The sequence below is a fragment of the Desmodus rotundus genome, chromosome 9, assembly GCF_022682495.2.
Source record: "Desmodus rotundus isolate HL8 chromosome 9, HLdesRot8A.1, whole genome shotgun sequence".
Classification (NCBI taxonomy): domain Eukaryota; kingdom Metazoa; phylum Chordata; class Mammalia; order Chiroptera; family Phyllostomidae; genus Desmodus; species Desmodus rotundus.
In genome coordinates, this window is record NC_071395.1 from 41,886,841 (window position 1) to 41,901,202 (window position 14,362).

The 14,362-nt window shown below is 40.7% G+C and overlaps 1 protein-coding gene across 2 annotated transcripts; it reads right to left on the minus strand.

Annotated features, from left to right (window-relative positions):
- Positions 1 to 244: 244 nt before the first annotated feature.
- Positions 245 to 2,564, minus strand: LOC112301374 (olfactory receptor 7D4-like). Of its 2 annotated transcripts, none has more exons than XM_024556818.3 (2): positions 2,469 to 2,564; positions 245 to 1,486 (listed from the first exon to the last, which is right to left on the minus strand). In XM_024556818.3, exon 2 carries the CDS (start codon positions 1,471 to 1,473, stop codon positions 535 to 537), a length of 939 nt encoding a protein of 312 aa, XP_024412586.2. In that variant the 5' UTR covers positions 1,474 to 1,486; positions 2,469 to 2,564; the 3' UTR covers positions 245 to 534. The 2 variants fall into 2 exon arrangements, with proteins under 2 accessions (XP_024412586.2, XP_045048403.2); XM_045192468.2 differs by having other exon boundaries at positions 245 to 1,489.
- Between the last annotated feature and the right edge of the window lie 11,798 nt (positions 2,565 to 14,362).

Consider the following 14,362-nt stretch of genomic DNA (forward strand, 5'->3'; position numbering starts at 1 on the left):
AGAAAAAGTACAAAGAAATTACTGAGGAGGTTGCTGAGGAGAACTAATACAAAAACAAAATAAACAAACAAAATAGAAACAGACTCACAGATATAGAGAGGAAACTGATGGTTGCCAGAGGTGAGGGGAGTTGAAAGACTGAGTAAAAAGAGTGAAGGGATTAAGAAGTACAAATTGACAATTATAAAGTAGTCATGGAAATATAAAGTACAGCATAAGGAATACAGTCAATAATATTGTAATAACTATGTGTGGTGTTAGGTGGGTGCTAGAAATATTGGGGGAGACACTTTGTAAAGTATATGATTGTGTAACCACTATGCTGTACACCTGAAAATAATACAAAATAATATTGGATGTAAACTGTAATTGAAAAAATAAAATTTAGAAGTTAAATAAATACAAAATTGTTGGTGCTTTGAAAATAGAAGTAACAAAGCATGTGTTTTTAGGAAAGATAAAAACCAGATTTAAATCTACAACATTGGTTTTTGGGGCCCACAATGCCTGCTTAGTTCTGAGATGAATGATCCATCACAGACAAGAGGCTCCTTGGCTAAGGAGCCCTCCCAAAGCCCCCTTCACATCCTTGTTCCTCAGGCTGTAGATGAAGGGGTTCAGCATGGGGGTGACCACAGTGTACATCACTGAGGCAATCAAACTTCTCTGGGAAGAATGGGTCACAGCAGAACTAAGGTACACCCCCAGGCTTGTCCCATAGTACAAGGAGACCACAGTGAGGTGAGACCCACAGGTGGAAAATGCTTTATATTTTCCCCCTACAGAGGACATTCTCATTAAAGAGGAGACAATCTGAGAGTAAGAATAGAGAATTCCAGTGACGGGAATCACACCCAGTAGGGCAGTAGTCACGTACATGAAGACATTATTGATGAAGGTGTCTGAGCAGGCTTCCTTGAGAATCTGAGCCAGTTCACAGAAGAAATGTGGAATTTTGGTTCCTACACAGAAGGTCAGCCGACTCAACAGTAGGATATGAACCAGGGAGTCCCAGAATATGATGAACCAACACAACAGAACCAGCAGGCCACACAGGCGAGGGTTCATGATGACCATGTAGTGCAGGGGGTGGCAGATGGCCACATACCGGTCATAGGCCATCACAGTCAAAAGGAAACCATCCATTCCAGCAAAAATCATAAAAAAATACACTTGAATGAGGCAACCATTGTAGGAGATGGCTTTGCTCTGTGTCTGGATGTTCAGCAGCATCTTTGGGATGGTGGTGGAGGTGAAACAGATGTCAACAAAGGACAGATTGCAGAGGAAGAAGTACATGGGGGTGTGGAGGTGGGAGTCTGAGCTGATGGCCAGGATGATGAGCAGGTTCCCAAGTATAGTGACCAGGTACATGGACAGTAACACTCCAAAGAGGAAGGGCTGCACTTCGGGATCCTCTGAGAGACCCAGGAGGAGGAATTCTGATGCTTCTGTGTGGTTTCCTGTTTCCATGCCGCTGGTGTGTCTGCTGGAGGCGGCGGCAAAAGCAACATTTAGGGAACTGCCAACTGGCACATCAGCTTGTCGTCTTTGCTTCCACCTTTGCAAGGACCTCCTTCACCCTCAATCAACCTTTCCAATGACACTGATTCACTCAGACAAATGGTGGCCATTTTCATTTCAAATGTAATTAGCCTGTGTTAAATTTATTAGAAATCTCTATCTCCTACTCACTTGTCCTAATTCTACTTTAAGCTACAGACATAAGCCAATTTCTTCTAAGATATGACCCTTCCAAAATAATTGAAGACATTTAATATCTTTTCTTTGATAATCTCTGTACTTCTTTCATTTAAATAGCTCTATAACAGATGTTAATTCCTGGATTCTCAACTCAAATAGCCTCAATTCTATGACCTGATGCTTCCCATTGATGTGACAGTTAACTCTCTGGTGCCTGATTTTACTTCTGAAAATGTTGGTACTGCTATTACCTTCTTTGTAAGTATTAGTAATGCCTTTGTGCAGAGTAGGATCTCAGTAAATTTTATAGCTATTATTGTTATACTACCATTATTAATCTATTCCTCTTATTACAATGATCTTTGATATACAACTCTTCCAAAGTGCAGTATAGAGATGTGATTCAAAAAGTGGGATTTTGAGTAAGACTTGTTACAACAGAATTTTGGTCCGCCCATTTCCTATGTGTGTGACCTAGACAAAGTTCTCTTATCTCTATTAGCTGCAGATACATCCCCGCTGTAATGGGTGTCATAGATATTTTCTACACTGTAAGACTAATGAGTGATTTAAATGAGATGATGCATGGGATTCTCCAGTGTAGTTCCTGTGACATACAGTGGACACCTGAGAAGAGTGAACTTCTGTTCATAGCATCACAACAAAGCTGTCTGGCATGGCCGTCATTGATCAGTACTGCCCACAAACTGGGCCAGCCATCAGAAATGGAATTCTGATCATTATAAACACAACAGATCTGTTACCTCTTTTGATCACCATGCAGCACTTCTGCTTAGTGAAAATCCTTATGGCTCCTCTTTCCCATACTGCCTGCCAGGTGGATTCTTCCAAGGAGAGGAGAAAAGCATGTGGACTGCATAGGTAAAAGGGGTAAACAAAATCACAAAACCATTCAAATAAAATACAAAGCATATGTGAGAGCGTATGCTCGTGTGTACGTGCTCTTGAGTAAAGGTGTATTGCATTAGAAATCCACAGTTAAGCAAGCCCTGGCCAGGTTGCTCAGTTGGTTGGAGCATCACCCCATACACCAAAAGGTCCCAGGTTCAATTCCTGGTTGGGGCACATACAGAAGTCAACCAATTGATGTTTCTCTCACATTGATGTTTTTCTCTGTCTCTCTCTCCCTTCCTCTCTCTCTAAAATCAATAAACTTATCCTCAGATGAGGATTAATTCTTTTTAAATTGGCAGTTAATTGTAAAAAAAAAAGTACTGATAGATTTAACAATATTCAAAGCTTCTATAAGTCAAATAATCCCTAAAAGATTAAGAGGCAAATTTAAGATGAAAATAAATGTTTACATTCTCTGTGACAGAAAAAGATTGGCATTATTAATGCCTAGAGAATGCAGTTAATTGCACAGAGGAGAAAAAATCTCTGAGGACCCATTTAGTCTGGGGAGATAGGTGGAAAAGGCTTCTCTGAAATATGAACATTTGAACTGTAAGAGGAAGGATGGGTAGCTGTTAATCAGAGAAAAGAGGGAAAGGGCCAGCTTTTGTGGCTGAGAAAACAGAATTCATGTTTGTCCCAAGGGTCAGTGAGGTTGGGAAGAAAAGGGACTGGAAAGGCCACTGTGTTGGAGAATAGAGGGTGGGGGTCAGGTGAACAGAATGTGTGAGGCTCATCTATCAAGCATTCTGAAGTATTCCTTGAAGTGCCTCTCATGTTGGTAATTTTATGTTTATTTGTGGATCAGATGTCATGACTGTTTTGCTCACCCTTGCCTTCCAGTGACTTGTGTGGTGCCTGGCACGTAATAGGTGCTTAACACATACAAATATTAGATGTATAATAGAGATTGAGACTGAAAGCATCAACTATGCAGAAAAAAAATCTTCAAGGGCATCATATGCTTGCATAAAGACACAAAATAGAATAATAAAGTTAAATAAAATGCATCCATATCTATTTTAAAAGAATAATATATCATGAACAAGTAGTACCTACACTAGATATGAAAAACTGGTTTAGTAGTAAAATGTTTGCAAACATAACTCACAACAAAAATAGGTCAATAAAGGTTATGAAGAATCATAACCATAATCACAACAGAAAGTGTGTTTGAGAAAATGTAACAGCCATTACTGTGTTTAGCAGCCAGGACAGAGCCTCTCACTAAGTGAGGAAACTCTTAGGAAATTGTTAAGGACAATTTCTTAACCCAGTAAAGAACAGCTATTTTAAAACTACAGCCAACAGTATATTCTACACTAAAACCCTAAAATTAAATGAATTAAATTCAGGAACAGGCCAAAGCAGTCTGCTCCAGCATCAATCACTCCTGAATCAGTAATCTCGAACATCAATCATTCCAATATCAATAGTCTCCTGAATATTTAAAGAAATTGGTTAGACACTCTGGCTGGTGTGGCTCAGTGGATTGAGCACCAGCCTGCAAAATGAAAGGTCACCAGTTCGATTCCTGGTCAGGACACATGCCTGGGTTGCAGGCCAGGTTCCCAGTTGGGGGTGTGTGGGAGGCAACTGATCAATGTGTCTCTTGCACATCAGTTATTCTCTCCTTCTCTTTCTCCCTCTCGTCCCCTCTCTCTCTAAAAGTAAATAAATAAATAAAATATATTTTTTAATTTTTAAAGAAATTGATAAGATGAGAAAAGGAAATTAGTCTGATTACCAAGCCTTGGAACCATGTAGATTATCTGTAGATAATATTGTGGGCACTGAACAACAACAATAGAAACTATTTAGTGCTATGAGTTAAGTCCACTCTGCTGCAAAAATAGTTAGGGAACATGATAGAAAAATCCAATCACACAAAGAACAAAACAGACAAAACCTCGTGCATAGTACCTCTCCAGTGAGTAGTTAATAAACAAATAATTAGACACAGAATATCCTAGAAGAGCCTTACGAGAAAGAGTTAAAAAGTGTTGGAGATTCTCTGGGAAATAACTCTTATTGAAGAGAAGCTCTAGATTCCAAAAACAGAGAGAGAAGGAAACAGAACAAGAACAGGAAAACACCAGCTTCAGGAGAAACTAAAGTACCTTAAAGCTACAGGGACTTCACCTTTCCCAGTCTTGTTATTCTAGAGGGAAAAGTCCAGTACCCTCTTTTTCTTCTCTTTTTCTTCTTACTCTGCCAGCCCCAATAGGACACAATGACCCTCTGTAATGGTTATCAGTGAAGCCCTCTGTTCTCTGTGGTCTGTCCCAGATAAATCCATCTGGGTTTTCACATAGGCTGGGATCAAAGAATTATAGGAAATGGGCAATAGGGACACACTATTATCATCTCAAGGGTTGAATTCTCAGAGCTCCATATGAAATAAATTGTTCTATTGACTTTACTTTCTCCAAACACCACAGCTCCCTTGGGACACAAAGGTAACAGAATGGAAAATGTTCAGCCAATGTTGTATCTCTTAGGTAACAGTGAAGAAAGAAGGTATTTTCTCCAAGCAGAAATACTTGTTTCTTTGGTCAAACTTCAAAGTAACAAGTGTCCCCTAAGGAATGCTTAATCTCCTCAGGAACCAAACCCAGGCACTTTCTATGATGCTCTTGCCTTGAAGAATCTGAGACTTTAAGAATCACTTGGTGTTCACAGTGTCGTGCAGGCCAAGAGGTCCTTTCTGAAGAAAAGCAGAGTGTTCAATAGTTTGGGTTCTGTTGAAAGGACTAACCAGATGGAAACTGAAAAATATCCCTTGACATTTACTGGTGACATGGAAGCCTTTGTTGATAGTGAGGGGCTCTCCATTTATTAACTCTGCATCGAGGGGTAGGGGCAGAAATCATTCAACTGAAGTGGGTGGAAGAGTGACTATTGACGAAATAAATATAGGTTGCAAACATAAGTCACCTATACAGTTTGTCAGGGTAGGGAAGAACAGAGGTAAAACATAGCCTAAAGGAAGTAGAGAGTATGGGGGAGTTTAATTTTTTTCTAATAGACAATATGAAAACACAATTTCAAAGAGAAAGATCATATTTAGTGCAGGCACTAGAATACGCAGGAAGTCTGGCTACTTAATTCACAAGATGCAGTATATACCCTCAATCAATGACAATAATAACATGCTGTGTCTCAGTTCATAGAAGTCATGGGTCTAGAAACCAAGGATCAGAAGTACAATCAGCCCCTTGGAGTAAGTTGGTTCTCATGTAGTTGAGCCTGTCCTGAGTGAGGCCAGCATGAAGGGAGGGCCCTAGGGTGCCAGGAAAGTGTTAAAGGGCAGCTTTGGCCCTGGCCCCCCCAGGGGCCTCCTTAGACAGGCATGGCCTCTCCACCTGTGTCAGTCAGTCCCTCAGTCCCCACATTGAGCTGGGTTGGGAAGTGCGGTAAGGGTGTGGGTGTGGGGTGTTTTCATCCACTGTTCTTCTCTTCAGAAGTCTTCAAAGTAACCTTTCTGACTTTTCTCCAGAAGGGAAAGAATTTCTGCTGTGTGAGTCACATTGCTCCAACCCCCAGGCCACCAGTTCTCCGGGACCTGAAGATGCAGGAGTGTTCTCATGAAGTTGGTTGAGGACTCTTCTTTTCTATGGGTAAGAATATTCCCATTTTAGAATATTGTCATCTGAAAATTTGGCTTTACCTTTGCTTGTTCTTTATTTTTGACAATTACACACAGATAGAAAGGTAAAATACTTTCTGTATATTATAAACCCAGTTGATTTTAGACTATAACAAAAATAAAAGCATTTATTGGAGCCGAAGGAGCTGTGCAGTCTGGAAGACACAGATTCAATTAGCAACTTAAATTGTGCTTCCAGGAGACAAAGAGGAGGCTCTTTATAGGGAAAGTTCCTGCCCAAGTTCCTGATTTTATGTAAATGAGGCTTACAAGTTGTGCAGTTCTGATTGGTTCAAATTGTGCTCTGCCTAGTTGGTATAGATGCAAACGAGGAGATAATTGGTGTGCTTCTGATTGGTTGGGACAGGTCTTAGTCTATTGGTTGGAAGACAAAACCAGGGTTTCCCTGCAGTGGTTGACTCAGGCAACAGGCAGGACATTGAACAGGAGGTTGAAAGCTCAGTCTGTGGATTTTCCTGAAATTCAGAGTGTGTGGGAGGCCTCTGCAGTGGCTGCTAGACTCTAGTTATAAATTTAGGCCCAGTTAACCACGAGGACTCCATTCTGACAGGTGTATTTCTCCTCCTGTTTCACATTTCCTCCTTTTGATCAAACCTGTCCTCAGACAGTGTTAACTTCCTCCCACATCAATGCCAGAGTGGTTTGGCTACCAGTACCTGTTCTATCTAGTCCTTCGGTGTCACTCCTGTGGTTGGACAGTAGCCAATAGACTAACTAGTGCCATTTGCATACAAGAGGTCTCTGGTCACCTGTAGAACTCAGAGAAATTCTCTAAGGTTAAGTGTATCCTGAGATGTGTAATTTGCATGGCCCCAGTAGGGTTCCTTACATTATCTTATAAAACAGAGCCATTTCAGGGGATTTGAAGAACAAACAAAAACATTCATTCCACAGTATCAAGAAAAACCAGGGGAAATGTGTGAAAGGCATTCAATGTTGGGAATCAAAGCCTAAACCTATCCACAACTTATTTTATACACACAGACTGAAAGTAAAGAGGTGGAATTTCCCTCACCAGTCTTATCAACTTTTCAATTACACTGAGTGAGAATGACGAAATTGATTCCACTGATAAAAGTGATTCCTTTGTGCATTGAGGAGTAGTAGTGAAAGAAGATATGTTCCAATGCGTCAGAAGTTACCTGGTGCATAAGCTCAACATGAAGAGTATGTCCTCTCCACATGACTGAACATGTGCAAAAGCTGACCCTACCCTCCTCAGCCCTAGTGAGTAAAATTCTGCCCCACCTCAAGGCTCTTGTACTAAAGGGATGCCTTCCTGCTGTTATAACCTGTGGAAAGATACACTGCTTAATGTCTGCAGTTTCCTTCGTAAAGTCCTCCTCCCTCCCCAGGGACTCACAGGCCACTATTTATGTGAGAAGGGGCAGAGGAATCAAGGAAATAGAAAGGGTGGAAAGGAGGCAACGACCTGCAAGAGAGGCAGGTCTGGGGTGAGCGAAGAAAGGGCCAGAGCTGCACTGACTGCAGGAGTCACCACAAGATCAAGGGACAATTCCCATGGCACCCTCAGCGGATGGCACTCCTGGGTGCTGAGGGAGACAGCCAGGACCAAGCCTGTCTGGGACAGAATAAGACAACATGAAGTCTGTATGATCACACAAAGATGAAGAACAGTGAGAGAGCACCTGTCCCCAGCATCGTCACTAAGTTTTGTTCACAGTGGGACAATCATACAGTCTCCACTGCCCTATCACAAGAGTGCTTTCCATTCACTTCCCTAGAGGGTATCCATGTCCCTGTCAGACATGGCCTCTGGCAAGGGGAGGCTCTCTGGCACCACCTCAGCCAGAGTGGCACAGCGTAAATGGGCTCAGTGAGGAGTGTACATGGTGAAGCAGTCACTGTCATTACAATGTAAAAGCATGTCAACCCAACAAGAGAATCCAGGTGATTAGAAGATGATTAAGTGTCAGTCCTGTAGGCCCACTTTTGGCCAGGTTGCAACCAAGAAAGTATAGCGATGAGACTGGCCCAGCTTGGCTATCACACACCATGCACAGGGCTGGTAAGGGCCGAGTCACTAATGCTTAAAAGAGATCTATAGAACCACCCCAACCACTATGCCTCCCAGCAACCCTTAGATTTCAGACTCAGGGTAATTTATCCCACATTCAGTTTCTTTTGACTGTGAATCACTTTTTCCACGACCTCAAAAGAACTGAGAGAACTGAAGGATTTCCCACACTTTTTACATTTTCTTTACAGGGCGAAGTTTTAATGCACATAAAATGAATGGAAATGACCGACAGCTTTCTCACATTGTTTACATTCTTGGGTTTCCCTCCACTGTGAGTTGGCACATCTTCACAAAGGCCTGAGCCCTGAGTGAAGAGTTCCCACATTCCTTACATTTATAGGATTCTACTTCAGTATGAAGTCCTACATGTTGACTTAGGCCTGTGGAGGTAGTGAAGGGTTTCCCACATTCCTCACATTCATAGAGTTCCTCTCAAGTAAGGATTTGCATGTAATGTGAAGGTAGACGGAATATATTCTGAACGTGGAAAATGCCCCTCCAGTGTGAGCTTTTCCATGTTTCCTAAGATGAGAAACTTGAAGGTAGGCTTTCCCATAGCCCTTGCATCTATAGGGTTTTCTGCAGTGTAGATTCTCATGTGAACTTAAAATATGAATACCAAAAGGTTTTCCCACATTCCTTACATTTGGACCATCTGTTAGGAGAGTGAGTTTCTGCAGTTACACCTGTGTTTGTGGAGTTAATAAATGCTCTCCTGCATTCCTTCCCTTCACAGAGTTTTTCTCCATTCTGACTGCTCATGTATGCAGGAAGGCAAGCTTTATTACCAAAGGCTTCCCCACTGCCACTGCATTTGAAGGTTTTCCCTTCACACCAGTTTCCCAGTACCTAGAATCTGGAGTCATGCTGACAGCTTTTCCACACTGATTAAAACCTGGAAAGTTTCTCTCCAGCAGAGGTTTTCTTCTGCAGAGCAAGGAAGCTTTTTCCATACTGATAACGCTCATGAGTGTTCGCTCCACTTTGAAGTCTCCTAGGTGTCTTATGGCATGAAGTTTGGCTGAAGTCTCTTCCATGTTGCTTATAGCCACAGAGTCCCCACCTGTTGTGTAGTCTATCATGTTGATGAATAAATAAATGATTAAAAGAGTTTTCAGACTCATTAATTAATCCTACTCATCTCCAAATCAAAACACTAATACCATGATGATTATGATTTTTACCATTTCCATGACGTTCATACACTTCCAGTCCTATTGATTTCTTTTAAGTTGAATGATGAATCCCTCTGTCAGAAATGATGTGCCAACAACTCTAATCTTAAAATACTCTGGTACAATTTCACAGATTGTTTTTAAATACTCAATGTCTCAAGATCTTATATATAAATATATTGGGTACACACACACACACACACACACACACACAACTTATGGGAATTCTAAACAGTTTCAAGCTAGGTTTAGGACCCCTAAATTCATCATATTCAGAATATCTTACCAGAGATATTGCTCTTTTTAGGGGAAAGCCACTTACCTCAAATATATATCGCTTGTGCTGATCTCTCAAATGAAAATCCCAAACTTTTGTGAATGTGTAAAATAAAATATATCTCTTTCAAACTTACTAATCTTACCACTTCTATCATATTGAATGTGTTCACCCCGCAAAAAAAATACCCTGGAAATAAATATAAAGCTTTGCAAAAAGAAGTGTGGGTTAGAAAAGTTAAAAACAATTAAGGCTCATTTGTGTTTGTTAACAAAATTAATATGCAAAAGTTTTAAGACTTGAGGAATTTATATCAAACATTTAGTAATCATAAAGATGTTGCATCAAAATTCCATAATTGATTAACAAACTATTCTATTAAAATTAAATATCATGGGGGAAAGAGACAGAATACTGTCAGAAAACAAGAGTAGAAAACTTTTACACAGACATAATCAAAATAATAATCTTGGAAAAGAAAAAAGAACAAGTCATTTGGTAAGATCATAGCAAATTTGGATAAATGTGAAGTGACTGCATATGAGAAGCTGAAGAAATCCCAAAGCATCTCAGACTGATAACCTCAGCCTTCTGTGAGAAAGCACATCTTTAAAAGTTTCCTCATTGTAACTCCAAACATACTGAAACTGTGCCTGGGGATATTCTCAACAATTACTCACCTTGGAGGATCCCTCTCTCCATTGTCCTCAACGGCTTCTTGTCCCAACCAGAAGATCAGATTAGGTTTGAACAACTGATACTCTGTTCACAAGGAAAGATATATTAACAGAAAGAGATCCTGTAAAAGATGACAAACCCTCCCATGAGTCAGGTCCTGTGTCTCTAATGAATGTAGTAAAATTATATCAAATGAGATAAAAATGGAAATATCACCTATTTTATGCCACAAGAAGACTGTTTATCTCTGGCCTCTGAAACCCATGTGCAGACATACATATTGATTTATAAAGCATTAAGGTTTTATTGAAATGGGAAATAAATACAAAAAGAGATGTTCGTTCTCATGGAGGAACCACTACACCAGTGACTGTCAAACTTTGGTGTCCATGAGAAAAATTTAGTTTGTTAGGCACATGTGACTGGGCCCCCATGCCAGAGCTAATTCAATTGGTCAAAGAGAGTCTGAGGAAGCTCATTTCTAAGAGCGATGATGATACTGTAAGTCCTGGAACCACATTTGTACCGAAACCACCCAGATTAAACTAGTGTGTTAGTTTCCATTATATTCAGATTTAATATCACTTATCCTGCAACTCAGTAACTACACAATATATGTCTGTTTAGTAAGACACTGCAGGAATGATGGACAGGTTCTTGTAGGTCACCAACATCACGTCTTTGTATAGGATTTCCTGAGTTAGGTTCAGTGAAGTCCACTCCTCCTTGGTGAGGTCCACAGCCACATACCAAAGGTCACTGAGTCCTAAACCATCATACGCAAGCCGGCTTCAGCAAAATAACATCTCCACCAATGTTCACTTAGGAATGACGATGGAAAATCCAATAAAAATAGAGAACATAAACCCTGGCTGGTGTGGCTCAGTGGATTGAGCACTGGCCTGCGAACCAAAGGGTCACCAGTTTGATTCCCAGTCACGGCACATGCCTGGGTTGCAGGTCAGGTCCCCAGTTAGAGGTGTGTGAAGGAAAAGCACACACTGATGTTTATCTCCCTTTATCCTTCCCTTCCCTTCCTCTAGAAATAAATAAAATCTTTTTTAAAATATAAATAAATAAAATACTTTTAAAATACAGAGAATATAAGATCTCTCATCCTCGGTATTCTTCCCTCTATGCTCACTCATGGTTGATATCCTTCAGTTGCGGCTTTAATGAAACCTAGAGCACATGGACTTATCTCAATACAACAAACCTACAAGCTCTTCTTGTGTATTTCCCCCTTGCAGCACAATCCTATGAAAATTGAAGACACTTGCAAATGCCGATGAATAAATTCTTTGACAAATTCACTTTCATCTTCCTTACCGTGTCAGCACACCCAGAAAAATAAAAATTATGCACTCACCATCCAGAGAGACAATATTATGTACTAATTATTGTAGTATTGAAATTATTCAGGATACTTTCTCACATTATTAGAGATTTCACATTAGGAGGCAATTCACCAGGGACTCAGTCCTTGAGTGGCTGTATTTCTTTAAGAGCTCTACACACAAGTTTATCTAGGAGATGTGTCTCTCTGGTGGATGCAGTTTGTAATTTTATGGAAGAATACACTTTCATCTGACCTGAGAATAACTTGTCACCACCCTTACTTCATCTAGTTTTTTTCTCAGGAAAGCAGAAGTGTCCTTAGAAAAAAAGATCTACAAGTAAAGAAAGAAGGCATGAGCACCCAGAATACCATAATTCCCACATTCACCTACCTGAAAGTCATCCTCTTCTAGTTTGCAATTCACAAATACCACTTCACACTCAAGAACTTACACACAGAATTCCAGCAAGATGGCAGACGAGATGAATGCTGTGCTTGCCTCCTCCCAAGAACCCATTAAAATTGCAACTAATCCCAAGGAGGTCAAAAAATCATAATATACAGAAAATGAAAAACATGAGTAATGCAATGGTTAACATGAAGTTCCAACACCAAGGTCTCCTCATAGATGGAAGCATGTGGTACAATGCAGAGGACACACTCATGGGCAAGGTAATCTTCCATTTCTTGGTCTGGAAGGTGGGTTCCTAGGGGCTTGCTACTCTAGTAACTGTACACATGCACTTTCGCACTATTTTCTGTATGTATGCTGTAATTGTAACTTTTAAATATTGGAAAACTCACAGAACAGCAGCATAAAGATAAGGTAGCAGAAATAAAAACACTGCATTTGTAATCAGAACATTTGTAACAGAATCATTTAACCTGCAGCTGATGTATAATGTAAAGGTGAATTTATACGTGCTCAATAAAAATAATATCTAAAAAATCTTCTTAAACCTATAGCTGATGTTTCATATTGAACTTTTAAACCCTGTTAAAATGTTCACAAAGTAACTAAAACCACAAAGGTGGAAAACGAAAGTAGTTAAAAATCATTGGAGGATGTGTGGTAGACAGAATAATGGTCTCCGAAAGATCCCCATGTCCTGATTCCTGGAAACTGTAAATATGTGTGTCAGAAAACACCATCTTTAATTTTCTGTATTCTGATGCTTTGAGGAATTGGCAGCCTTGCTGACACTGGAGGGACTGTCCATCCCAGGGTTAACCAACTAGAGATAGTTGAAATCACCCTAGAACAGCCCTTTAACATGCAAACCATCCAATCCAAAGCCTATAATCCCACACCCCTCTTTTTGGGGGCTCTCAAACTCTAAGTAACTATCAATCTGCTTTAGTCACCCCAGGGTCAGGGACCATCTAGGGACAGCACCCCAGTGCCCAAGAGCCTGTTCAGATTATTTAAACTAGAGAATGGCAAACCTGCTTACTCTGCCTTACCTACTCCTTCCCTGCAGCCACACATCCCCCCTTGCTCACACCGCCTCCTGACCAACCCCAGGGCTTCCCTGGGTAGAGTCTTGTATGGCTTGCTGTGCCTCCTGTTTCCAGGGAACTCTATGCTAAACGTCATCCTTCATGACAGTCATTTCCACATGTGCTTGCTTTCCCATACCCGATTAAGGCAAATCCCAGGTACCCTTAAAACAACATGAGTTTACAAGGCAAAGGGAAATTAAGGTTGTACAACAACTGACTTTAAAATAGGGAGATTACCCTGGACTATGTAGCTAGGCCCAATGCAACCTCAAGGGTCCTTAAAAGTAGGAAGGTGGCTGAGAAGGCAGCATGGGAGGTACTTGGACTGACATTGCTGGCTTTGGGGATAGAAGGAGGAGACCAGAGGCATTAAGGGGCTGGAAATAGCAAGTGAGCAGAGTCACCCCCAAACACAGTCCTCCTGACATCTTCATTTTAGCTCACTGAGACTCTATTTGGACTTCTGATGTCCACAGTTTTAATAGATCAAGTATTTGTTCTTTTATGTCATTAACTTCGTGGTAATTTATTAAAGCAGTAATAGACAACTAATACTAAATGTAAAGCCAGGATATTAGGGCAAAGACTGTAGGTTTGAACAGGAGTACTTATCTTTGCTGAGATGTTTAATGACAGCTTTGCACACTGTTCCACAAAGTCAGCTTTTGAAAATGTCCCCAGTGCCATTCATGATCAAATCCCAGTCATGGACACCAACCTTAACTCTATTCCTATTTCACAGGCCACTACTCAATCCATTTGCCACTTCCTCCCATGACCCCAACGGCTAAAGTCAGCATTTCCCTGGGGCTTGCCAGTGCCCAAGTGAAATCATCTCTTCTAATTGCTTTAAGCGCCATCTGTACATTGATGTCTCTCAAACGTTAAGTGGTTGGCCTGATAAGGAGCTGGTTTTTCTCCTGTACTAAGAAGTCTAGAAACAGGTGGGCCAATGGCTTGTGCAAAGACACCAATGCAGATTAAGTGTCCCTGTGTTTTTTAACCAACCATATTTGTCTGTGTTTTTTGTCCCCATAGCACAAAATTTATCATCCAAACA

Coding starts and splice junctions, on each gene's coding strand:
- LOC112301374 (XM_024556818.3), bottom strand. CDS start 1,473: ATGGAAACAGGAAACCACACAGAAGCATCAGAATTCCTCCTCCTGGGT.